General features: G+C 23.6%; 13 protein-coding genes across 13 annotated transcripts; 6 read left to right on the forward strand and 7 right to left on the reverse strand.

Moving 5' to 3' along the window:
* Positions 1-5: 5 nt before the first annotated feature.
* On the forward strand, positions 6-1,837 carry SRAE_1000205000 (Histidine--tRNA ligase, cytoplasmic; the record flags this gene model as incomplete). Its single annotated transcript, XM_024649080.1, has 3 exons — positions 6-119; positions 309-1,739; positions 1,784-1,837. 3 exons carry the CDS (start codon positions 6-8, stop codon positions 1,835-1,837), a joined length of 1,599 nt encoding a protein of 532 aa, XP_024502993.1.
* Positions 1,838-2,239: 402 nt separating this feature from the next.
* SRAE_1000205100 (Hypothetical protein) lies at positions 2,240-7,722 on the reverse strand (the record flags this gene model as incomplete). The annotated part of the gene is made up of 5 exons (XM_024649081.1): positions 2,240-2,592; positions 3,029-4,410; positions 4,588-4,798; positions 7,485-7,641; positions 7,690-7,722. The coding sequence occupies 5 exons, from the start codon at positions 7,720-7,722 to the stop codon at positions 2,240-2,242; spliced, it is 2,136 nt and encodes a 711-aa protein (XP_024502994.1).
* Positions 7,723-7,902: 180 nt separating this feature from the next.
* Positions 7,903-10,763, reverse strand: SRAE_1000205200 (Programmed cell death 6-interacting protein; the record flags this gene model as incomplete). Its single annotated transcript, XM_024649082.1, has 4 exons — positions 7,903-8,285; positions 8,398-8,511; positions 8,560-10,380; positions 10,430-10,763. 4 exons carry the CDS (start codon positions 10,761-10,763, stop codon positions 7,903-7,905), a joined length of 2,652 nt encoding a protein of 883 aa, XP_024502995.1.
* Positions 10,764-12,343: 1,580 nt separating this feature from the next.
* Positions 12,344-13,416, forward strand: SRAE_1000205300 (Cyclin-Y-like protein 1; the record flags this gene model as incomplete). The annotated part of the gene is made up of 2 exons (XM_024649083.1): positions 12,344-12,421; positions 12,463-13,416. The coding sequence occupies 2 exons, from the start codon at positions 12,344-12,346 to the stop codon at positions 13,414-13,416; spliced, it is 1,032 nt and encodes a 343-aa protein (XP_024502996.1).
* Positions 13,417-13,654: 238 nt separating this feature from the next.
* Positions 13,655-14,323, forward strand: SRAE_1000205400 (Galactose-binding domain-like and PITH domain-containing protein; the record flags this gene model as incomplete). The annotated part of the gene is made up of 2 exons (XM_024649084.1): positions 13,655-13,984; positions 14,024-14,323. The coding sequence occupies 2 exons, from the start codon at positions 13,655-13,657 to the stop codon at positions 14,321-14,323; spliced, it is 630 nt and encodes a 209-aa protein (XP_024502997.1).
* Positions 14,324-14,361: 38 nt separating this feature from the next.
* SRAE_1000205500 (Domain of unknown function DUF148 domain-containing protein) lies at positions 14,362-16,563 on the reverse strand (the record flags this gene model as incomplete). The annotated part of the gene is made up of 4 exons (XM_024649086.1): positions 14,362-15,006; positions 15,062-15,213; positions 15,975-16,466; positions 16,515-16,563. 4 exons carry the CDS (start codon positions 16,561-16,563, stop codon positions 14,362-14,364), a joined length of 1,338 nt encoding a protein of 445 aa, XP_024502998.1.
* A 1,975-nt stretch (positions 16,564-18,538) lies between these two features.
* SRAE_1000205600 (Hypothetical protein) lies at positions 18,539-19,111 on the forward strand (the record flags this gene model as incomplete). Its single annotated transcript, XM_024649087.1, has 1 exon — positions 18,539-19,111. The coding sequence occupies one exon, from the start codon at positions 18,539-18,541 to the stop codon at positions 19,109-19,111; it is 573 nt and encodes a 190-aa protein (XP_024502999.1).
* Positions 19,112-19,193: 82 nt separating this feature from the next.
* Positions 19,194-19,598, reverse strand: SRAE_1000205700 (UPF0598 protein C8orf82; the record flags this gene model as incomplete). The annotated part of the gene is made up of 2 exons (XM_024649088.1): positions 19,194-19,391; positions 19,434-19,598. 2 exons carry the CDS (start codon positions 19,596-19,598, stop codon positions 19,194-19,196), a joined length of 363 nt encoding a protein of 120 aa, XP_024503000.1.
* A 1,653-nt stretch (positions 19,599-21,251) lies between these two features.
* SRAE_1000205800 (Exosome complex component RRP40) lies at positions 21,252-22,014 on the reverse strand (the record flags this gene model as incomplete). Its single annotated transcript, XM_024649089.1, has 2 exons — positions 21,252-21,795; positions 21,845-22,014. The coding sequence occupies 2 exons, from the start codon at positions 22,012-22,014 to the stop codon at positions 21,252-21,254; spliced, it is 714 nt and encodes a 237-aa protein (XP_024503001.1).
* Positions 22,015-22,202: 188 nt separating this feature from the next.
* SRAE_1000205900 (Hypothetical protein) lies at positions 22,203-22,861 on the forward strand (the record flags this gene model as incomplete). The annotated part of the gene is made up of 2 exons (XM_024649090.1): positions 22,203-22,215; positions 22,266-22,861. The coding sequence occupies 2 exons, from the start codon at positions 22,203-22,205 to the stop codon at positions 22,859-22,861; spliced, it is 609 nt and encodes a 202-aa protein (XP_024503002.1).
* Positions 22,862-22,950: 89 nt separating this feature from the next.
* SRAE_1000206000 (MSP domain and PapD-like domain-containing protein) lies at positions 22,951-23,451 on the reverse strand (the record flags this gene model as incomplete). Its single annotated transcript, XM_024649091.1, has 2 exons — positions 22,951-23,289; positions 23,329-23,451. 2 exons carry the CDS (start codon positions 23,449-23,451, stop codon positions 22,951-22,953), a joined length of 462 nt encoding a protein of 153 aa, XP_024503003.1.
* Positions 23,452-24,289: 838 nt separating this feature from the next.
* On the reverse strand, positions 24,290-25,033 carry SRAE_1000206100 (Zinc finger, C2H2 domain and Zinc finger C2H2-type/integrase DNA-binding domain and Zinc finger, C2H2-like domain-containing protein; the record flags this gene model as incomplete). The annotated part of the gene is made up of 1 exon (XM_024649092.1): positions 24,290-25,033. One exon carries the CDS (start codon positions 25,031-25,033, stop codon positions 24,290-24,292), a length of 744 nt encoding a protein of 247 aa, XP_024503004.1.
* Positions 25,034-25,381: 348 nt separating this feature from the next.
* SRAE_1000206200 (U4/U6.U5 small nuclear ribonucleoprotein 27 kDa protein) lies at positions 25,382-26,003 on the forward strand (the record flags this gene model as incomplete). The annotated part of the gene is made up of 4 exons (XM_024649093.1): positions 25,382-25,409; positions 25,465-25,515; positions 25,561-25,714; positions 25,769-26,003. 4 exons carry the CDS (start codon positions 25,382-25,384, stop codon positions 26,001-26,003), a joined length of 468 nt encoding a protein of 155 aa, XP_024503005.1.
* Between the last annotated feature and the right edge of the window lie 28 nt (positions 26,004-26,031).

Raw genomic sequence — 26,031 nt, forward strand, 5'->3', positions numbered from 1 at the left:
TAAATATGAGTAATAATAAGGAATTAAGTTTATCAGAACGTGAATTGCTTGAAAATGAGGTTAAGAAATTAGGTGATGAAATTCGCCTCCTTAAAGCTGAAAAAGCTGATCCAAATATTGTGAGTTATTATTTTTTTATGTATTTTTAGGTTTTTTTTATTTCCTCTTTCTTTGAATGTTTTTGACACGTCGACTGGTGACTAGATTCTTTTCAACTGAACCTCCCAGATATATTCCTAAAGTTTATTCAGAAAGAGGAGGAAGAAAGGCAAGCAAATGTAATAAAAGATATTATAATTTTTTTTTAGGTAAAAGAAAGAATAGCAAGAATGTTAGAAAAAAAGGCACTACTTGGTGATACTGGTAAGACAAAATTTACATTGAAAACTCCAAAAGGTACTCGTGATTTTAATCCTCAAGCTATGGTGATTCGAGAAAAAGTTCTCAATCTGGTGACAAATGTTTTTAAAGTTCATGGTGGTGAGGCAATTGATACTCCTGTTTTTGAGTTAAAAGAAATTCTTATGGGAAAATATGGTGATGAGGGAGGAAAGTTAGTTTTTGATTTAGCAGATCAAGGTGGTGAATTATGTTCATTAAGATATGATCTTACAGTTCCTTTTGCAAGGTACTTAGCTCAAAATAAGATAACAAATATAAAAAAATATCAGATTGCAAAAGTTTATAGACGTGATCAACCTTATATGACTAGAGGTCGTTATAGAGAATTTTACCAGTGTGATTTTGACATAGCTGGACAGTATGACTCTATGATACCCGAGAGTGAGTGTATTAAAATTATGGATGATGTTTTAGGAAAACTAGATATTGGAACATACGAAATAAGAATAAATCACAGATTATTTTTGGAAGGTATCTTTGAAATTTGTGGAGCACCATCATCTGAATTTAAAAATGTCTGCAGTTCAATTGACAAATTAGATAAACAACCATGGGAAGAAGTTAAGGAAGAATTAGTAAAAGTAAAATTTATTAAAGAAGATGTTGTTGATAAGTTAGAAAAATATGTTAGGCTTCGTGAACAAAATCCTTCTTTAAGTAGATCAGATCTTTTAGAGTGGTTTGAAAAAGATGAAGTTGCATCAAAAAATGTTAAAATTAAAACAGCTATTGATGAAATGAAACTTATGTTTGAATATTGTGAATGTTTTGGTGCTGGTAGTTGTGCTGCATTTGAGCCCAGTCTTGCCCGTGGTCTGGACTACTATACTGGAGTTATATATGAAGCAATTATACTTGAGACTCCATTTTCTATTAAATCTGAAGACTGTGATGAAGAAGAAAAAAATGCAAGAATTGGTAGTGTTGCTGCTGGTGGGCGTTATGATACACTTGTTGGAATGTTCCTTCAATTGGGTAGTAATGATAAAAAAAATAAAACTAATGTTCCTTGTGTTGGTGTTTCTTTTGGAATTGAGAGATTATTTACTTTAATGGAAATGAAACATAAAAGTCTTGGAACACCAATGAGAACTAATGAAATAGAGGTATTTGTTGCTACAGCTCAAAAAGGATTATTAAAGGAAAGGATGAATATTTGTAAAGAATTGTGGGGAAGTGATATTAAAGCTGAAATGGTTTATAAAAAGAATCCAAAATTGTTAACACAATTACAATATTGTGAAGAAAAAGCTATTCCATATGCCATAATTATTGGTCAACGTGAAATTGAGGAAGGAGTTGTTAAAGTTAGAAATGTTGTAAACAGGGAAGAAAATGTAAGTTATTTTTAATTTGCATATTTTTAATATTAATATTTTAGGATGTTAAATTAAATGATTTAAGTAGTAAATTAAAGGAACTGTTAAAATGTTAAGTTTAATGCGTTTTAATAAATTTATTTCATAATATAATTTTATAATTTATCCACTTGAGTTATTCCCTAACAATAAAATTGATTTGGTTTTAATTAATTTTTTCATTAAGTATTTTTTTTTTTTAAAAAAGTTTCTCAAGTGACTAACATTAAAATAGATATATGTTTTATGATGTTATTTATAAAATTACCATAATTTTTAATGAAAGTATATTACTGTATTTAGTAGAAGAAATGTTAGTTCAAATGGGGCTGGAATTATTATCATTGAATTTAGAGAAAATACATAATTTTAAAAGTTTAAGTTAATATACTATAAAATTTTTATCTTGATGTCAACAGATGTCTGACAGGCTACTCTTTTTTAAGTTATATTTATATATATTAAAAGTACATAAAATATCAAATATTATTTTCCTCCTCTTCTGATGACTCAACAGATTCCTCAATTATCCATTCAATATCTTGAAAATTATTTTCTTCTTCAAAAGGTAATTTATCATCATCTTCAGGAATGGATAATTCAATTTTTTTAGCTTTTAATTCTTCTTCAGATATTTGAGGATTATTTAAAAGTTTCCAATATTCCATATAATTTGGTAACATATCCTTTAATTTATACCATTCTTTAATAAATAATTCCTCAGCTTCTAATTTATCCATTTTTTCTAACTTTTTCCAAGCATTAGAAATTTCATTTCCATGAATCCAATTCCACATAAATGATTCTTCACCGTCATATGAATAATCATTAGCTAAAAAAAAAAATGAAAAACATTTTTTTAAATATAATAGTCTTTAAATCATATTTATATAAAATAAATTTACATTAGTGCACTTTTTGTGATCATTCTTTATTATAAGAAATTTTTCCTATTAAAAAAAAAAAATAATATATTAATATAAGAATCATATAAATTTTAATGAAATAAGTTTACCCAATGAATATTTATAAGAATGAATTATAATTTAACTATATATAATAACAATATATGAAACAATATTTTAAAAAAAAAAAAAAAGATTTTTTTTTCTATATATTTATAAGTTACGTAAATGTTAAAGTGTCATGAAAGGCAGTAAATATTATATAATTTAACAAAACAAGATATCATTTTTTTTTTGTAAAATGATACATGACTATCAATTATAGAGTGAATTAAATTTAAACAAGTAAATTGGGAATGTTACTAATTTTTTTAGATTTATCTTTTAATGATGATAAAATTATTTCATGATTATGACTTTTTCTTGACTCCTCAATATATATATAATTTCTATTAAATTCATGTATAATTCTATATTGTTTTTTACATTTTGTATACCCACGACCATACATAGAACAAATGTAGTATATCTGTTCATTATTATCAAATATTTTGCGAATATGGCTTTTAAAATTAGGTTTATTTAAAGAAAGCCACTCATCAGCTTCTTTGACAGAAGTAAAAGAATGGTTAAGAAGTTTTTTAAATTTATTTCTTTTTATTCTTTTTCTTTTTATAGTTTTTATAGGAGGATGATTTGATAAACATAATTCTTCATTCTTAATTTTGGTATTTTTTAATATATCTAATGGTTCTTCACTGCTACTCCTATTATCAATTATTAATTGTTTATTATTGTATTTTTTTATATTACCCATATAATTACTTTCCTGACAGTCAAATGCTTTATTATATTCTGATTCATTTATATGATTATGCCTTTCAACACTATCTTCAACTAAAATTTCTTCTTTTAAATTATATGAAGTAACACGCAATGTTGCTGGACAATAATTTATATTATCAGATGAATGTTCTTTTTTAATTGTACTATTAATAACATTATAAGTACAAATAAAATATTTTATTGATTTATCACTTTCATAATCTTTACTTTTCTTTATCCATTCATTAGAAATTGGAAAAAACCATTTTTGGAATGTTGCTTTGTCACGAAATGTTGCCATAAAACGATAGGAACTAACAACAACTGGAGCAGATTGTGGACGTATTGAGAGAGATGGTGATACAGAAATTAATGATGTTTTTGGTGAAGTTTGATTATCATCACTTTTTAATAATTTAAAGAGAACATTTTGTGGTGAGGAATCTTTAAGATTATACATTTTTTGTTGAGATTCAATATATGTTGTAGTAGTTGATTGATTATTTTTAAATGAAAAATTTGACAATGTATTGTCATTTGATGTTCTACCCAAAGAATCATCATTATTTTTTTTTATTGAATTTTCAATATTATTTGGTGATGGTGGTGGTGGTGGGGAATCTTCTCCATTTAATATTTCAACCAAAATATTATTTTGACTTAACTGACTATTTTGGATAACATTTGACTCAGTAGGAGAAAATTTTTTATCATTATCATAAATTGATTCAGAAAAATCTTTTTTTGTTGTAGTTATTATTGAATGATCATGTGCATTATCTGATTCCTCTAAACTATAAATATTTTCATTATGATATTTAATTAATCTTATTGATTTCATACAATCTGTTTTAGATTTTCTTGAAAATTTACATCGATAATTTTGAATTATCCTATCTTTAAGTTCATTTTTTGTTCCTCTATAAAATAAAAATAATAAAATACTATTATAATATTTATAATATTTAGTTAATATATTTTTAGTACCTCTCAAAAAAAAAAAAAAATTTAATTCTAGTTTTATATATTATATATGTCTATTCATAAATTTTAATAGGTCAATTTACTTTTTTAATTTCTATTATATGTAAACTTACACAGACCACATTTTTTGTTCATTTAACCATGTTTCAAATTCAGAAATACTACAAAATTCTTTAATTTTTGAAAAATTTCTTATAACTCTACTTCTTCGTCGTTGTTTTATACTTTGTTCGGGTAATAATATTGATGGTGAAGGTAACTGAGATTCTTTATCTATAGTATTTGTCAATGTATTTGATGGTGTTTCTTTTTTTCCCGAATCTTCTAAATTTGAAAAAAGTAAAGTTAACAATTCACTATTATTGGAACTCATTGTAAAAGCCATATTTTTAGGATGATTATTAAGATAAGAAATAGACATTTAGGCTGTTTAAAATTTCCTTTATTAATAAGGAAAATATATAATTATATAAAAAAAAATAAGTCAAATAAAATAACAACTAAAAAAAAATGATTGATAATTGGTATGAAATTAATGAACAAAAGTTTGATTAATAATGTCATAAACTGATATAAGAAAAAAAAAATAATGAAGGATTGAATGATTGTAACTAATATGTCTAGTATTGTTATATCTTCCTATTTATTTCAACTGATAAAGTATAGAGTACAGTTTTCGAGGTTTAAGTGTAGGTAATCTGATAAATGATAGTAGGATAGTCAAAAGTGTACCTTTAATTCAGAGGTATTAAGTGTAACTATCTTTTGAAAAAAAAAATATATATTGAAAATTGATACATTTAATTTAATAACATTATTTTTATCTTTATATTATTTATTTGTTATTAATTAAAGTAAAGATATTAAAATTATCTATAAATTAATATTATATAATACAATATAAATAATAAGTGATAACATGATAAAAATTTTTTTATACTAAAATATAATATTATAATAATAGTACTAGACATTGATAAAATGTCATTCTAACAATTTTTTTTTATTTCTTAGTACAATGGAGAAGATTTAACAAATAATTTCATTTCATCAGTTATCAATGCTCCTTTTTTTTATTGTAAGATATAAATGTAGACAATGTTAGTGTTACTTTATAATGGTATCGACAATTCGTTGTTGAAGTTTAACGAACGGTGTTAGAAAATTATATAATGAAAGAAAATTTTACTGATTGTAATATATTTTAATACACTAAGTAAATTGTTATAAATTGAATAGCAATATATATTTGTTGGATAAGAGAGTACAACATAATAATGTAGTGAATTATAAAAACTAACAATTGTATTTTCTAGAATCTATAAAATTATATAGTAATAATAAAAAAAAAAAATTTTTTTTTTTTATTTTAATATATATTAACTATTAAAAATATTTATTAATTTAATGAAAAATATAAAATTATTAAAACATTTCTTAAATAATTTTTAAATGAAATTAAATATTTTTCTTTATAAAAATATAATCCCATAATCTTTATAACACAATCATTAATTTCTAACTACTTAAAAAAGTTAAACTAAATCTACTCTTTTCTATTTTAAAAGTGCAATATACCTAACATTTTACAATGATAAATTTTAAAATGACGGCAAAATAGCTTTAGTATATAAAATTATATTATTTTAATAGCATATAAGTTAATGAACTAAAAAATGGTATAAAATTTTGTAAATGTCAAATACGTTATAAATAAATTAAATATATTGTCATGAAATTAAGTATTCTGTTAATAGTACGTAAAAGTACAAGAAATGACGTATCATATAAATTTTATTCCCAGCCTTTGATTCATTTATTTTGAAGAATATAATACTTCAAGTATAATGTGTACATCAATTTGTACTAAGGACAAATATTTAATTTATGAGGATAAGTGACCTCAAATTATATTTTTGTTTGAAAATAATATTATATTTTAAAAATAATTTAAAAAATGGACAATAATATGAAAGTTGAAAGTACAAATTTTGAAAAAAAATAAATAAATTTAAAAATTAAAAAAAATAAATAAATAAATATTGAAATAAGAAATATTTATGTAATAGATGAATAAAATTAATATGTAATAAAACTAACAAATAATGAATAAAATGATATTTTAATAAATAATCTTATCAAATACAATAAAAAAAAAAACTATTACTAAAATATCAAAAGAATTATTATAATGTTTACATAAATGAAATACCTTAAAATTTCATTCTATAAAAACAATTAGTAAAACATATTTCTAAAAAATATTTGGAAAAATAAAAAGGTTTATTTTATTAAAAAAAAACTTTTACATTTTCCAACTATTTCAATTATCTTTATTCATTTTATAGTACATTTCCTTAAAAACAAGATAAAAATGAAAATACTAGAGAAAATTATGTATAAAATGGTGTACTTGCATTAAATTTACCATAAAAACGAATTAGATTCTAGTAATAGTTAACTTTTTTTTTTCAATTAAACAAGTGTTATGAATTTTGAATAATTTTTTTTACACATTTTTACTTAGATAATTTAAAAATATATTAAAAAAGATATAAAAAAAATTAAATTTTTTGTATTTTTAAATTACAATGATTGATAAATAAAAAAATATTATAAACTTATCAATTGTTTTTTTTTTATAAATTTTAAAAAAATTTAATATAAAAATTATCTTTAAATTGGAAATAAAAAAGGACTATGGATTTAGGAATAATAAAAAAAATCCTTTTACTAATGAAATATATACATGTTTAAACTTAGTATAACTAATTTTGAAACGAACTTTTTATGTTATCTTTTCTCTATAACTTTACACTAACCATTTTGCTATTTTTTTTTATACATTCAATTTCATATCCTATCACATCATAAGAAAAAGTGCATAAAAAGTAAATTTCAGTAAGTATTATTTTAATAAATAAAAAAAAAAAAATCTTTTTTTAGTATAATATTATTTTTGTTTTTTTGATTAATATAATAAAGAAAATTTTAATAATATTAATTTTACCTGCATCTCCGATTGTAGCTTGAAGGTATAAAGCACGTATAAAATAGGTTTTTTCAAAATAACGTGTATAATACTCAAAACCATATTTTTGTTGTTTTATTTGTTTCTTCATTTTAAGTGTAGTCTCATTAAACATTTCAACAGCCATAGTAAATTTCTGGAATGTACTTTTTTAAAAGGACAGTTAAACTTTGATTTATTTTACCTGATAGTTAGATGATATAATTGTTGTTGTCATTTTTGAAGTAACTAATAAAATATTTCTAAGAATGATATTTGAGAATGATGGTAAATATATTTTATTTATTCTACAAAAGAAGAAAATTAGCAATTTTTAAAAAATAATTCAATAATATGAACCAATAATAAAAATGAATTTATTCTTCTCAACAATTAATTAGTATAATTTTATCCTTTTTTAAGTGAATGGATTACTATTATTATTTGATTGTTGAGATTGCTGATCTTGTTGTGGACCACCATTATATGGTGCCTGGGGAACATAACCAGCACCGGGATAAGTTCCTGGATAAGTTACAGGATATGGACAATGATAAGGTTGTCCAAATTGTGGTTGAGGTGGATAACCACTAAAATATGGTGGAGTTGTATAAGGATTATACGTTCCATAAGGATTAAAAGGTTGTTGTCCCATATAAAATTGTTGTTGTGAATTTGGAATACCTTGATTCATTGGTTGTTGTTCTGTTTGTGTTGATGTCCTTGGTGGTGGAATTGGAGGAGTCTCTGTTCCTGATACTGTAGGAGGAGGTGGTCTTGGAGGTGCTTGTCTTGATGATGCTAAAAATATATCATTAAACATTATAAATATAAATATGTGTTATAGATAAAGAAAGAGATGTGTTAGAGTAAAACAAAAGAACAACAAAAAAATTAACTATTTTTTTCGTACCATTTTCATTATAAACTTTATTAGCTAAAGCACGTCTTTGCTCATCAATTTGTTGCTTTACATATCCTTGAAAATCATTCACCTTCTTGGATACCATAGCACTTAAACCCTTACCTAAAGTAAAATTAAAAATTTTTTTTAAAAAAGGTATATATATATTACCTGATATAATGCTTTGTTGAACTTGCTTCATTAAATCCTCCTTCTCAGTTTGCCTGGCAAAACAAAAATCAGAAACATTTTGTTGAAGAGATACCAAAAGTGGTGTAAGATCATTGTAAAATTTATGACCCTCATTAAGATTACTTTTAAGTGTATTAAAAACATCTGCAGCTGAAGCTAATTGTTTTAACATTTGATCACGATCACTATTACCAAAACCTTTTTCTTGAACAAATTTTCTATTTACAATTTCTATTTCTTTCATAATATCATCTTGTGTTTTAAGAGAAGAATCAACTTCTTTAATAATATCTGAAAAAGCTTTTTGAATTTCATTTGTTGATATTTCTTCTTCATTAAAATGACCTCCAGATGCTTCAGTTCTTGCTTTAAGAAATTTATCTGCAACATCAACCTTTACGTTTTTAATTTTATCTTCTAATTTTTTTCTTTCCTTTTCAATATCTTTTACTTGATCTAATAAACTTCTTAACTTATTAATTGTTTCAGAATTTTGATTTACACTAGAATCTGATATATTAGGAATGAGATTCACCAATTCATTTTCTGATTTTGATAAAATTTCAATACCATGTTTATTATCATCATATCTTTTACGGACAATTTGATCTGCATTAGATGCAGTAGCTAAAATACCTCTATATTTTTGGATTTGTTGAGTTAAAGGTCCAGTTAAATCTTCAGATTTTGTTCTTGTCCATTTTTCTTTGAATTTTTCACGTAACTCATCATCAGTTTGTTTTTCTTCTTTTAATAATTTTTCTGTCTCATTAAGAATAGCCATATTATTATTGTATAACTCAGGAATTTGAGCAATCAATGTATCTATAGTTCCTGCTCCACCTTCAGTTTTAATTTTCATACTTTTTTGTCTAATACTTTCTGGACATTTTTCATGATTTGTAACATCATCAAGAGCTGCTGGTAGATTTAAAGATGACAAAATTGCATTCATTAATTCTGTGTATTCTCTTAATCTTCCAACTTCCATATTTGCTCGTTGTTCTTTTCTACTTTCAAATGAAGACATAGCTGTTTGTATTTCTATAGGTACAAGTGTTTCAAACATATCTTTAAATCTAGGAAATAATGGTCTTGTATATGGAATTACTTTAGCAATAGCAGCTTTTTTTAAAGGTGGTAATGTTTTGACATCTGGAACTATCTCATGATAAATCATATCATTTTCTTTTTTTGCCTTTTCTAATGCTAATTTTGATAAATCTAAATCAGGTGCAAATAAACTTGCTGATATATAATCATTAGCCTTTTTGAATAAAATTATTGATTCATTGAGACGTGATATTGTTTCACCAATCATTTTTTGATCAAATGCCACCTGTGATTGATGATACTGACCCAGAGCATTCAAAGCTAATTCTTTTCCAGAGATAGTATTTAACCAATCTTTATCCCATATCCCTTTGACAATTTCACGTGTCATTAAACTTTTTGCCTCACGATAAAATTCACTACATTGTGCAGCCAACTGTACTAGAGCTGTCTGTTTCATTTGATCTTTTTTAGCTTTGATATAGATGGCTTCCTGTGCTTGAGCTAACATTAATGCAGACAATGAAGCTAAGGTATCAGGCATCAAATCTAAAGTTGGATCCTGTGGTACCATACCAAGAACATGATCTTTTAAATATTGAAAAATTCCAGATGCTTGTTGAAAAAGTTTTGCTGCTGATTTTAATTCTTCATCTGTATTTAATAATTGACTTGAAGCAATAATAGACATCATAGCACCACAATTAAACAATACTGCTGCTCTTTCAAATGAACTATCACTAATAGCTAAAATAATAGTATAAAAATTTCATGATTAAACTTATATCAAACTTACTGAGGGAAGCTCGACTAAAGAAGACAGATCCTTTATCAAATGCATCCTTCCATTTAAATGCGACAGGATTTGTTGTTTGTGTAATTGTAAGTTTATTTTCAATAGCAAATAATTGATCACAATATCTAAGTAATAAATCCAAAATAGCTTGACTTTTTTCATTTCCTTGACAACATGCTTTACTTCTTAATTTATTAAGTTCATTTATTCCTTCATGTATTTCATTTTTTTGTTCATCATTTAATTTATAAAATGTTTTAACAAAATTTTTTAAAGGTTTAACAAGATCAACTTCATTAGTAGATTTAAGCGGTATTTGAATAAATGAAACCATCTAAAAAAAATTATATATTAATTAAAAAAAAAGAAACATAATTTAATCATCGATCGTTCAATCTACTCAAAGAAATATGGGGAAAAAAAAATTATTTATAAATTATAAGTGACTATGATAGCATTACGTTAATTTTCTACCTATCAATACTTGATGAAATAATTTATTGTTAGGACTCCAGTTGATGATGACTCACTAAAATGAATAAGTAATGACTAATAATTTATTAGAAAATTAAAAGATATAATTATTAGATATTCTTGTGTAATAATATAAAATGCAACACTTTATCAATTAGAAAAAAAGCGTTGCAGATTAAAGAAAAAGATGGTAACTAGTTAAAAATATTTTATTATTGATTGAACGTTACAATTATTTTATTCATGATTAAATTTTAAATATTTGTATACTATAAATATGGTAAACATTTTAAATTTTTTTTTTCTCTCTATTCTATTTAATAAATACTTAATTTTGTTATTGTAAAAAGGATATTAATGATTACAAAATAAATTGGAAAAAATATTTTCTGTAATCGATAGAGTTAAACATGAGTGACAGGCAACTGATAATATTTTTAAAAAAAAGAACATGTACTTCACATAAATTATCTGAATTTTTGTTTGGAAATATTTATAAAAACATTATACCCTGTTTTTAAAATATTAAAAAAATATTATTTAATATATTTTAAAAATAATTTAGTAGTACTTCTAGAACGAAAGTGCCAATCGTTTTACCAATATTTGTGTATTCTTGATTAATTACATTTTGTTAAGATTTTTTTTTTTATTAATATTATGTTATATCCACTTTTTTTTATAACTATTTGGAAAATATTTATTATATTAAATTTTAAAAAGAAGTAATTTTTCTTATTAGTAAATTAGTTAAAACTTAATGAATTTAAAACTTTTGTAATATTTTTGTTTTTAGCATATTATATAGTAAGTATAAAAGTTAATGACAAGGTCACTACTACTATAAGCATTACTTGCCATTATCAGTAATGTCAACAGAATAAAAAGAAACTTTTGTTCTTTGTCTAAAGTTTTATCATTTCAATTGTTAGTATAAAAGACAATTAGAATTTTAATAAGAATGTTTTTGAATGAACATATATGTTATTTATTTGTAAAATTTTATTTGGATTATTTTTTGTAATATAGTTGTATTATTATATATTTGTACTGTATATATATATATTTATAATGTATATATATTATAAATAATATTTTGATGTGTATACAGTAGTGTGAATCTTAATTGAGGTCAAATGCACTTTATTATATTATTAACTTTATTTTAAGTTAATTCTAGGTTAAAAGATAATCATTAAATATATATATTTTTTTTCTTACAATTTTTATTAAAATTATTTCTTGTACTTTTTTTATTCTGATTGAATAATTATATTATTGTTAATAGTTTTTCAGATATTAAAATTAAAATATACTGTTATTGAAAAATTTATTGAAATGTTTCTTTTAACTATATAATTATTGAATTTTGTTACTATACGAAATAATTTACAAAATAAAAATAAGTTATTACAAAAAATTATTAGAAATATTTTTAATATGGGTAATTCATCATGTTGTATGCGGAGAAAGCATAATAATGACTCAAAAAATAAATTAAAAAAGAATAGACAAAAGGTATAATTTTTATTTTTATTTTTTTAAAAATAATTTTATAGGTTCTACAAGAAGATCCAACTAAAGAAACATCTGTTAATTTTTTACCCCATATTAGTGAAAGAGAATTACCTGATGATATCGAAGAAGATCCCTCAACACATCCTGGTGTTAAACCAACATTTATGGAAAGATCTCAAAGTGAAATGAAATTGAAAGACAATAGGCGTTCTTTCTATGTTCTTGATATGCAAACTTTATTTCATTCTAAACTTAAAAAAAGTAGTAGTTGTTCAACAATTTTTATTGATGATTCTACAATTTCTCAACCGAATCTTAAAAATACTATTAAATGTATATCTTTAGCAATTTTTTATCACATTAGAAATAGAAAAAATAGAGGTCATGAGAGATTAATGAAAATTTTTGAGGAAAGTTTATATCCATTGTCAAGAGAACCTATTACAAGAGAGGTAATATTTACTGATCCAGATCATCGGACTATTTATCGTTTTATACGAGCTTTATTTCATGCAGCACAATTGACAGCTGAATGTGCTATAATTACTTTAGTGTATATAGAACGACTATTAAATTATGGAGAGATGGATTTATGTCCATCAAATTGGAAAAGAGTTGTTCTTGGTGCAATAATGTTAGCTTCAAAAGTATGGGATGATCAAGCTGTTTGGAATGTTGATTATTGCCAAATACTTAGTGATACAAATGTTGATGATATGAATAAATTGGAACGTAAATTTTTGGAATGTTTAGATTTTAATATTAATGTTCCTAGTTCTATTTATGCAAAATATTATTATGATTTAAGAACACTTGCTATTGCACATGATATGCAACTTCCTTTACAACCATTATATCGTGAACGTGCTAAGAAATTAGAAGCTCTTAGTAGAGTTTACGAAGATAAAATGCTACCAGATAATAAATATTGTTTTCAAAGATCATTTTCAGCTGAAAATCTTGCGGAACGTAAAGCTCCAGTCATAATTTCTTAATTTTTTTTAACTAATTTTTTTTTATAATATCTATGACTAAATAAATGCACATATTTGTGTCATTATTATTTATTATCTATTGATATTTGTATGTTAATTATGTTTAATTTTGATACTACTAATAATATAATAAAATTACCATAGTCTTTTTTAATTTTTTTTTTGTTTTAATGGTATTATAATCCAAAATATTTATTTTTCTAGTGACAATATTGTTAAAATAAAATTATAGAAAATTATGTGTGATAATGGTCATGGTGGGGATTGTTGTCATGAGATAAGTGACAAAGATGTTTATGAAGAGGGAATGAGATATGACTTAAACGCTTGTATCGATTTTCATAGAACAGTTACTCTTAATGAAGTAGTCGATGGTTCAGGAAAATTAATATTTAAAGATTTTGATAAAAGATTTGATAAAGAAAAATTTGTTGAAAGTGATTGTGATGAGGAATTACTTTTTAATGTTGTATTTAGTGGTCATGTTAAAGTTTCAGGAATAACTTTAATTGGTAATCTTGATGAAACCCATCCTTCTCAAATGAAAATTTTTAAAAATAAAGAAAATGTAAGGGGCTTATTTTAATAAATATTAGACTTTTCTTAGATGACTTTTGACGATGTTACAATTAAATCTGATTTTGAGTGTTCTCTTAAACAAGATAATTTAGCTATGGTTGATTATGCTTTACCTGCTACAAAATTTTCAAACTGTCAAACAATATCAATATATTTTCCTACCAATTTTGGTGGTGAAACAACAAAACTCTACTACATTGGTCTTAGGGGAAGTTTTGTTCATGAAACAAGAGAAAAAGTTGTTATAGCAACTTATGAGGCTCGAGCTCAATTAGAAGATCATAAAGCAGATTTACCGGAAACGAATATATCTCGCAATATATTTTAGAAAACTGTTTTATTATTTATTATTAACAAAATAAAAATTTATTTGTTTTGTTTAAATACTTTTAACTCATTCTTTACACTTTTTGATGCTCCATTTATAATTTCTTTAATTTGTCTTTTTTCTTCTTTGTAAGTTAATTCATCATTTCCACGTACAGCTAAAATTTTATCATAAACCTCTTTAGCCTGTGATGACAATTTTTCATAAAGTTCCATTTCTTTTTTTTGTTTAGCTTCATTTCTTGCATCTACCTCTTGAAGGTGATCTCTGAATTTTTTTTGTGTATCAGCATCTTGAGCTTCAATAAATTTTGCTTGCTCATTTTTTATTTCTAATTTAGTTTTATTAGATTTTCTTTTTAAATCAAGATATTTTTGTACTAATTCAGGATCTATACCATATGTATTGTCAACTTTTTTAATTGCTTGTTGCTTATAAAATTCATCTTTCTTTGGGAGGATTCTTTTTAATTCTTGTTTTATATCAGATGATGTCTTTGACAAAATTCTTGAAATAATTTTTTTTTCCTCTTTTTTGGTAATATCCATATTAGCTTTTACATCTTCAATTTTTCTAAAAACTTCTTTAGCTTGTTGAGATAAACTTTCTGATGCTTCTAGTAATTTTTTTTGATAATCTACTCTGATTTGATCTTCTTTAATTGTATACTCATCAAAAGCACGCTAAATTAAAAGAAAAAAAAAATGAGTGTAATTTAATAATATATCTAAAATTTACTTTAACATCACTACTAATTCCAATTGCCCATTTTGCTTCTCTATCTCTAACATCTTGTTTTGTAAGTTCTGAATTTTTTCTAATATTAAAAAAAGAATCCTTTTGTTGTTTTGATAGATTTGCAAGAAAAGGAAATTTATTTTCGGCAGAATCTTTATTCCCTGACAAAATAGTTGAGGGAAATATAAAAAAAATAAAAAATATTGAGTAGTAGTATATATTCATTTCTCCGTATAGAATGCGTCTTTTATGTCAGGGTCGTCGCGATATATTTATATTTATTTCGTATATAACAACTTCAACACTCTCAATATTGTTTTTATATAGACAACATCCTACTAAACATATGACTATTTCATACTATACTCTTTAATTTTTAAAGTAATTGAGTTGATTATTACATCAAATATTTTATCTTTTATTCACTTTTTAATTTATAAAAATTTTTGTTGATGAAAAGAAATAGAAAATTTTTATTTATATAAAAAAAAAATTTATTCATTACATAAAAAGATTAATATAAGAGGATTTTAAAATACATATTTTAACCAAGATTACTTTTGCCACAGTTATCACAAAATAATGTAAAAAAATTATTCCAACCATAATATTGTGATTCAATTGTTACTGCTAAACAAAGAAATATACATAATATTATAACAATAAATAATTTGAACAATTCAATAATAGAAAACATTTTTTTAAACTTAAATTGTTTCTTTCTGCTTTTTATATATTGCAATAAGTAAAAATAATTACAAACCATTAAAAACAAGTATAAATTAAAGTTTAAAAATAGACTTGAACTTTAGATAAAAATATTTATCATTTTTTGTATTGAAGAATATATAAATAATATACGGTATAATAAATTGTTATGAATTAAAAACATCAGATATGGTATTTTTAAAACTATTAAAAACTCCCTTTATTTCAATCCATGTTTTGTTTTCTTTATCAAATTGTTGTAATTTTTCCATTAATTTTTTCCAATAATTTTTGGCATAATTAGCAAAATCTCGAGCTTTATTACTAATTTTACATGGGATATCACAATCCTCCTCATTATTTGGTATACTAATTGTTGTTGTCTCTATATTATTTGACTCATTTTTACCATCCTCTGTACAGTCACTAAAAATTGTTAATTTTTTGTAATATTTAATAGAATCACAATCAAAATGAGGATTTCCTTCAACATCAATTCCCTCCAACTGTGGAAATTTACTTTTTAATACTTCTTCACTAGGTAAATATTCTAAATTGTTATTAGTCAATCTTAAAACTTTATAATTTCTAACTGGACGTTTTGGTAAATTTAATAACTTCAAACCCAACTTATGACAATGAATAATTTCTTCAACATCATCACAATCGCAATTATCAAGACATTTTATAATTTCTCCTATAATAAAAATTAACATAAATAATAAAATAATTTTTTTAAATTTACCATTAGAAATTTTAATAAAAATAAAAATAAGTAGTAAGTAATTTTTCATGTTATTAAAAATTGTCTTAATAACACTATATGTAGAAAGAATATTAACAAATGTCGTTATTATAAATTTGTTGTCAACGACTAATATTTATTTTGACAGGTTTCTTTGTAACAAACTAAAATGTTAAAAAATTATGTGATAGTTAAAATTTCAAGAAATATTTTAACTGAATCATATATAATCTGGTGATTTATGATATTGAATGGCAAGTATAATAAACATAAAGAAATTGGTAAATTAATGATTAAAGTCATTTATTTTATATTATAGTAAAAACTATTATTTGGAAAGATTTATAATCGATCAATAGATAATCTTAGTAAAACATTCAATTCAAATTTAAATGTATAATTTTGTGTAAAAGATTATTATTTTTTTCAACTTATGTTTACATTAAATATTGTTACTTTTCCAATGTTCTCATTTTTTTTAAAAGTATTTTCAATGATTGAAAACATCATATCACTACAATAAATTAAACTAAGATAGAAAACAAAATGATTCTTTTAAACAATAAAACGGTATAAATTTTTTTTAATAGTAGCCTTTAAGCTTTATATTCAATTAATATATACAATAAAATAATGTTATAATTCTCACAAAAAATATATTATCGTAACTATTTCCTTTAATTCGTCATCAATGTTATCTAACACTATATAAATCATTTTTAGTTGTGATGTGTACAAAAAAGTTGTCTCTCATGTTCATCAAAAACAACAGTCGCAAATTCATATACCATTTAGTGTAAAATTTTAACCTGAATAAATATTATTTATATATTTTTTATTTTGCCAAAAATCATTTTTAAATTGATTGACAACAAATAAAAAAAAATATATTTACAAAGTAAATAGCTTTGAAGAAATAATAAAAAAAAGTGTTTGGTTTTTAAAAATAAATAATTAATAAGTATATAGTACAATGAGGTATTTCATTTTAAAAAAAAAACAGAGAAAATATTATCAATGAAAGTTAGTCTATCCATTTTATGCAACCCAACTGAAACTAGAATAAGACTTTTCTCTATTAAAATTTAACAGTAATCTTTTCGGGTGAATTGAGTATTAGGTAGTCGTTTAATTGTTATCTGATAATTAATCACCCAAGATTACAAGATTCTAGTATATTTCTGCGTTGTTTTTTTATAAAACACTGCATCGAGAATCTGACATTTTTTTAAAATCTTGCATGTTCATTAAAAATTTATCAAAAGAACAGTAATTATCATAATTTTCTTGTTGTTATAAAAAAGATTAAGAAAAAGTATTTGAAAAATTATGACAATTGTTTTTTCATACAGACTTCTTATCAGATTTAAATAAAACGTTACATTGATTATACTAAAATTTCATGATTATAAAGTTGTGTATAAATTATTGGCCGATGAAATAAAAATTTCTTTTGGGAAAATATTAAATAAATTGAAGTATTATGATTAATAAGGTTATTACATTAGAGATCAACTGCACTTAAACTATTAAACAATTGATAGCAACTTTCTTCTTATTATAAATTCTGTTATCATCTTAACTTTTATAAATAATACACTGGTAATATGAGAAAATAAATAAGATTTGTACATAGAAAGATCACCCGCCTTTTAATATGAACTTTTTATTCTGATATTATTAATTGTGTTATCTTGGTAAAAACTTGTATTTAATTTACAACATTTAATACTGTCCTCACCAATACATTAAACGAGATTTACAATATCTACCACAAAGTATAAAAATGGCGCGTCTTCTAGGTCAATACACAATAATAAGAAAACATGTCCAAATACACCTACTATTTTTAACATTTTATGCCATTAAATAGGTACTCTAATATTTTTTTTGCTTTTTATGATATATATGTATATACGTATGATATTTTTTTTGTGATTAGATGGTAGTAAAGATGCCACATATTTATAATATTTTTCAAATTTAATTCCATAATTTTTTTATAGAATATATTTTTTTAAAATATGTCTGCCGATGGCTCTGTTCCAAAGCCAAAAACTACTTCGAGTAATAAAAAAAGGTCATCTTCAAAAAGTCGTTTGTCTAAGACCGATCAACGTCCTCGATCAACTAGTAAATCACGTAAGGTTGCCAATACTGAACCAAGAAAAGTAAGAACATCAAAGTCAGGTACAAGAGAAAGATCTAGATCACGTAATAGAAGCACAGAAACCACAATTAAAACTGTGATACAAAAAACAACTGCAATTTTAAATACAGAAAAACCAATTATAGAACCAACTAGAATGGTTCTACGTAATAGAATTCTTCCAAAAGACGATGGAATTGAAACTGTACGCCCAGCAACCCCATTACAACCTGTAAAAGAACTTCCGAAACCACGTAATGAAAATAAGATGGTAAAAATGTGCCAACATGTGAAATCTAATAAGTTCTTATACTTATTAACCATAGTATTTTTTATTGCACTAAGTATAGCTTTTTTCTATAAACAAAACACTAAAGTGTATATAGATCAACTTAGAATCAAAATTACACATTTCCTTGAAAAACAAAGGAGAAAAATTTCAAGTTAACTTTGCTAAATATAACATAATTTTATATTGAGTATTCTTAATAATCATATCTGCAGTTTATACTAATAAAATTGCTTTAAAATTATTTGAGATTTGTTGCTATATTATTATCAAGTTTTAGTGTTTGTCCTTTCCAGTTTATATAAATAGGTTGGCCTTTTTCATCAAACTCGAACATTGGGAAGAGTTTGTCGGCCAATGACGATCTAACAAGACCATAAGTGTCAAATGTACTTATATGGTATAATCTTCCATTTTCGAGCATAAATAAATTAGATGGCTGAGAAAAATATGATAAACATAATAGAGCGTCAAGACTTACATTAATCTTTTGTTGACGATTAGACCAATTTATTTGAAAAGTGTCATTTTCTTCATTCCATTTTGTAAAGACAATTGGTCTATCATCACAACTAATAAAATTTAATTCATTACCACAAACCGACAAATAGGGAAATTCATCATCGTATCTTTTGGTATCGTTCATTTTTAAATTTCGAAAAAAGAATGTCAAAAAACGTGGATCCTTAAAACAGGTGGTAAAGTTGTACATTTTTGAATCATGTAAAAATAATTGACCCTCGTGATTTATATAATAAAAGTATTCACGGATTTTTTGGTTGTAATACTGTCCCTGTACATAAGAAATACGGTAGAAAAATTTTGTTAGTTTCATTACTAGTTCAAAAATTAAGCAAAGAAAATAAAATATTAACCAGAAAACAAAATAATTACATTAATAATACAAGAGCTTCCTTGCACGAAAGAAGACGATGTTTTGTTGGGGTAAAAAAAATTATCAAGTATAATTATAAAAAAATTACAACTATACCAATAATTAAACAACAGAGTCAAACGTCTATTCATGGTTTAAAAAATTATACAATACTCAACAAAATAAATTATCAAAATTTGAAAACAAAAAAGTATAAATTTTGAGATTAATTTTCACTTGTAAACCATAAAGCATATGTCAAGTTTTATAATTATAAAGTATAAATTGACATCTCAGCAATCTTGATAATAAAACCAAATTTTTTGAATGTATATTCATAAGTTGTTCAATTTCAAAAAAAGAGCGCCAAAACCAATAAAATTAAATAGATTTTTTTTTATTTTAACCTAAGAAACCATCCATCTTAGCAATTTTTCAAAAATCCTCTTTCTTTATCAAAAGAAAACCATTTTTTCATAGAATTTCAGCAGTTCACAATGTTGTTGTCATTCAGTTGCAGCTACCTCATCCTAAAAAATTACTTAAGTGTTAGTCTTTTGTTTAATATTACCTTTTTGAAAAAGTGCCATCCATTATAAGAAATTGAACAGAATTTTTTTTAGTAAATGGAATACTCACAATTACAAAAAAAAAATAATAAATTTTGTGAAAAAATTTTGTCTTATATACTAAAAAAAATTTCTACTAATAAACAAATTTTATGCATTTATGGAAATTATCTAATATTCAAATTTTTTTTACATTTTAAAAATTTTCCTTGAATTTTCTAATGTTTTAATTAGATTATTCTATATTGTAAACTTTTTACTGATTACGCTGATTAGTTTTTTGAAGTTATTTTGTAAAAATTATTTCTTTATTCAGGTTTTTATTCATTATCATGGAATTAAAAAAAGTCATTTTTTATTTATAAATAAAATTTATTTAAATAAAGTTTATTTTTTGATTTAAAAATTTATTTTAAAGCGAAATTTGGAAACAAACATTTTATTTTTTCTTTCTAAGATGCTTAAAACGGCATTAACCACTTGAAACAACAGTTACATCATGTCATAAACAGTTAAGTTTAACTGTTGTCATTTAGTGAAAAATTATGGCCATTTAAAATTTTTTTCCCGTTTTAGGCCAAAAAATTGATTTTTTTTTTGAGAAATGGAGTTCTTAGACATTCCTTACTCGCGTAAAATTTCAATAAAATAATTTATTTTAAGAAATAGCATTTCTTGCGTTCTTGGGGCTATTTCCGTGTCCTAATTAATGTAACTTTTTATTCCAGAAAGGTTATTTTTTCTAAATTTTTAAATCAAAAAAGCTGCACTACCTCAAAATTTGCATACATGTTATTAAATGAAGAATAAAAGATATTTATTGTATTCATATTTTAAAGAATTGTTAATAGGAAAATTACTTAATTTCCATCACTTCCTCTTTACAGTAATTTCTCATCAAACTAACATGTGAACTAACAAACTCTTCTAATTTAGAATTAGGGATTGTTTCACTTTGTTGAATTATTTTTACAATACATTTTATTGATTGATTTGTATCTGCTTTCACCCAAATTCTACCGTTAATACCAATACATGACTCATATTTTATTTCTTTACCAATAAAATCAAGCAATTTACACTTAGGACAAAGGAGTCTTCTGGCATGTTTAAGAGAAACTTTGAATACCATTCCACCACTAGGTAAAACTCCTAATCCTCTGGCAAAATTATCTTTATCAATACATGCTAATTCTGTTTCTAAATACTTTGACGTTGAGATAACACGAGCATAAACAACATCTCCAACTTTTATATTAGGTTTATTTCTTTTAGTTGCTCCTTCAAACGATAATGTAGAAAGAACTGCATTTTCTAAGTAACAGATATCTAATTTAATATTTTCAACCATAACATTAATTACAACTCCAATTACAAGATCATTTACAGTAGGCTGATATCTAAAACAAATTATTTTTTAACTAAAAATTTTATTTCTATTTTCCATACCTCTTACTACTAACATCAACATACATCCCATCTTTGCTAGAACAGAAAACACCTCCTTGAGTAGAAATTATTTCATTTTTATAAACTTTTAATCCACGTCCAATTACTGGAACAGATGGAAGATTGTTAATATCTTCTATAAAATCTCCAGGAAGCACAACCTTTGTCATCTTTTATATTTTATTAAAAAAAACTAAGTTTAAACAGGAAGTGACGTTTTGCCAAATAATATAAAAATATTAATGTATAATTTTAAATTTTATCTTGATACGAAATTTATTTGTTAACAATTTGTTGGTATTTCGCTTTTATACATTAACATACACTAGTCCTAAACTTTATAATCAGTAAAAAAAAAATGTCTGATTGGGGTGAGTTAGTTATTTTTTATATTATAGTAGATTCTGTGATATTATTTTAGATTGTGATGACTACGAAGTTGATACTTCACAGATATCCGGTAAAAAAAAGGAACTTGGGTACGATGATGAAGAAATAGTTAAGGAGGCACAAAATCTGAAAATCAATGATAAAAAAACAGTTCAAAAAAACAATTTTTCTTTCAAAAAAGGTGCTGAAAAAAGCTTGACACCAGCTGAAGTTAAGAGAAGGCAGGAAAAAAGTGATCGAAAATTGGCAGCTGATCTCTTAGATGGTGAATTATCATCTTCAGATGATGATGATATTCCAGAAGATCCCCTTGCTTTTGTTGATAAAATAAGTGTTGAAAATTACAAAGAATTTGTGAATGAATTTACTGAACGAATAACTGTGCATTCAAAGGAGAAATTTTACAAAGAAATGCTTGGATTACTTGTTGGAAAAATGGCAGAGCCATTAGAAGAATTTCAGGTAAATCATTTGATAAAAGCTCTTCAAACAGTTGCCACAAAAAAATTGTCGGCTTTACCACCTGTTAAACAAAAAAAAGTTAAAGCTGTAAAAGAGAAACAAGCTAAACTTCTTGAGGATACTTGTTATGATGAGTATGATGAATATGCCTTTGACATGGATTGAATATTTTATTATAATTGTTTTCGATGGGTGATACAAAAAAATTGTTATATTTTTAACTTTACAGTATAATAAAATATTTTTTTTTACCATTAACTATCACTATTTTGAAATTCTATTTTTAGACGTAAAGACCCTTGTGGAGGACCATAATGTGTTTCCCAGATTGCTAACGGATGAGCTCCTTCTGAACATGGAATATGGAAAATTCCAAAATGGTGTCTAGCAATTTCATTTTCAAAATTTGGTGTTGGTATGTATGTTACAGTAATTTTGGTTTTCTCTGAATGTTGCAAGACACCAAAAGAAGGTTTTATTTTAAAAGTTTCATTCTTTGAACATTTAACTTTAAATGCTTGCTTGTAATCATCTCTATTTGTTAATATTAAATGAGTTGTGATCTCTTGATTCATAGATCCTTTGAAATAAATCTTTAATAATTATTATGATTATTATAAACTTCTACTTACCTTGTCAGTCAAATTAGGCTCAACAGACAACAGAAAATTATTTTCCATAACATGTTGAGGAAATTCTTCATTAATTACTTGCTTTTCATTATTTTTATTAACGATTTTAATATCATTAACCATTCTATATTTAAAATACTTTTAAATTATTGATATTTGCTTTATGTTAATAAAATTACCATATTTATTTTTTAATAATTTTTAAATTATGAATAATCATTGTTTCGTTCACAAGAATCTCAAATTAAAAAAAATTTTTTTATAGTGTATAATAATTATCGTTTATAACAACATAATGATAAAAAATAATAAAAATTATAATAAAATGTAAAAACGACTATATAGAAAAGAAATATATGAATTAATTTTTTTAATAAAAAAAAATTATTTATCTCACTTACTATTTAATTGAAGTTGTGATGTATATAATATTTCTATAAGACTTTGAAAATAATAACTTAAAAATATTTATATTTAATTTTCTATGAATTTTGATTTATTAAAAATTTATAATTTTATTTAAAATAATTTAATAATCTATAAAAATTATATAATATTAAATTTATTATTAAATTATTTACTGACTTCAACATGTAAATATAATAATTTTTTTTACTGTGAATAAAGTTTTTAATTATAATATTATTAATTATTCATGTAATTAAGAAATATATATAATTTAGATTTTATATTTTAAAATAAAAGTTATTTATAATTTCAAATTTTAATTTACATAAAAAATATATTTTAAAAAATTAGTATAACTAATTGAAATGAATTGTATTTTAATGAAAAAAAAAATTAAAGATAAAAAATTATTTATTATTTTATTAAAAAAGTTATCTATACACCAAAGATTATATGTCTTTTTAAAATTTAAAGCATTATAAATATATTAAATTGTTGTATTTTTAATTAAAATTAAGAAAAATTTTTATTCTTGATATACCCAACATTTTAATTACGTTTGCGTACTTGTATATTTTTTTTCTACATAATTGTTACTAGTTTGAGTTCCTTCATCGCACATAAAATTAATAAAACTATCTGTCACTTCATCGGTTTGCAAACAAGCATCCACATATGTAACTAAGTTATTAAAACTGGCATCAAGTTCAATTTCTGTACGTAAATCAAACTCTTCATCGTTTAAATTTTTCATAATTGTTTCCCAATCTTCGATTGTCTGGCAACCACTAGATTGCATTTGGTTGTCAAAAGAAGTAGTAAAATTAATAGTATTTGTTTCTGTTTGTGTTTCTGAACATAACATTAATGGTGCCTCATTTTTTGATATATAATAACAATTGGTATTCACGCTAGCATCTGTAGTTTTTAATTTATATTTTTTGTATAATATGCATGAAATTTTTATATGATATTTTAAGTCTCTTTCCAGACCAAAAGGCTTATTACATGCTTCACAGATAAATTTTTTTTCTATATGAACTTTACCAATATGTTGTTTTAATAATTTATTATTTTTAAATGTTTTTTTACATTGTGAAACATTACAAATAAAAATTTTTTTTGTATCAGATGAAGTTGGAATAAATTTATGCCTATTTTGTAGTTTTTTATCACTCGTAGATGTACATTCAATTTTGTGAGTTTTTAGTAAATGTAAATGACATGCACCAGCATTTGAAAAACGTTTATTGCATTGGTAACATACATTTGTAGAAAAAGGTTCATTGGATGCCATAATTTTATAGAATCAAAATATATTTTCAAATATTTTTTTTTTCTGAAAAAAAAAAAATTAGATAATTTTACAAACTTTTAAAATTGATTAGATGAAAAATTATCTTGACACTTTTTTTTTTAAATTTACTATAAGTTCTATCTAAAAATTTTGTATTTAACACTTCTAATACCAATATTGAAACTTGTATTTACCCTACAATGGCAATTTTAATAAAAATAAACTTTTCTCCAATAATTTTATAGTTTATCCTAAAAAGAATGCATATAGTATATATCGTGTGACAACAGCGCATCTATAAATATTGCTTATTATTTTTCGCACTACTTTTAAAAATTTTTTTAAATTATGGGACGTGAAAGATCTCCAATTACAGGTAATAATTTTTAATATATTTATTTTAATATTTAAAAAATTTTTTTCCATTTTAGATAGAAGACGAAGAAGAAGTCGCACACGTTCTAAATCTCCAGTTTATTCAAGTAGGAAAAGGAGTCGTTCACCACGAACAAAAATTAATACTTTAGAAAGACGAAATCATTATGATGATTCACCAGTAAGAAAACACAGAAGATCTAGAAGTCGTAGTAGGTCACATGAAGATTCTAGAAAAGGAAAATATACTCCTGATAGAGAAGAAAATTCAAAACATAAAAATCAAACATCAAAAGATTTACAAAAGTTTGTTTTTGTTTTTTTATTAATTTATTAATATTAATATTCTTTATTTTTTAGAGAAAGAAAGGATTCTAAAAAAGATCAAAAACCAAAACAAATAAATGTTGATAAGATAAGTGACTGCGAAGAAGAAATGATGAAAGTAATGGGATTTGGAAATTTTAGTACAACGAAAAATAAAAAAGTAGAAGGAAATGATGTTGGTTGTGTAAATATTAAAAAAAGTCGAAAATACAGACAATACATGAATAGAAAAGGAGGCTTTAACAAACCTCTTGATTTTATTGCATAAACTTTCTAAACAACTATTTCTTAATATC

The sequence above is a fragment of the Strongyloides ratti genome, assembly GCF_001040885.1.
Source record: "Strongyloides ratti genome assembly S_ratti_ED321, chromosome : 1".
NCBI classification, from domain to species: Eukaryota; Metazoa; Nematoda; class Chromadorea; order Rhabditida; family Strongyloididae; genus Strongyloides; species Strongyloides ratti.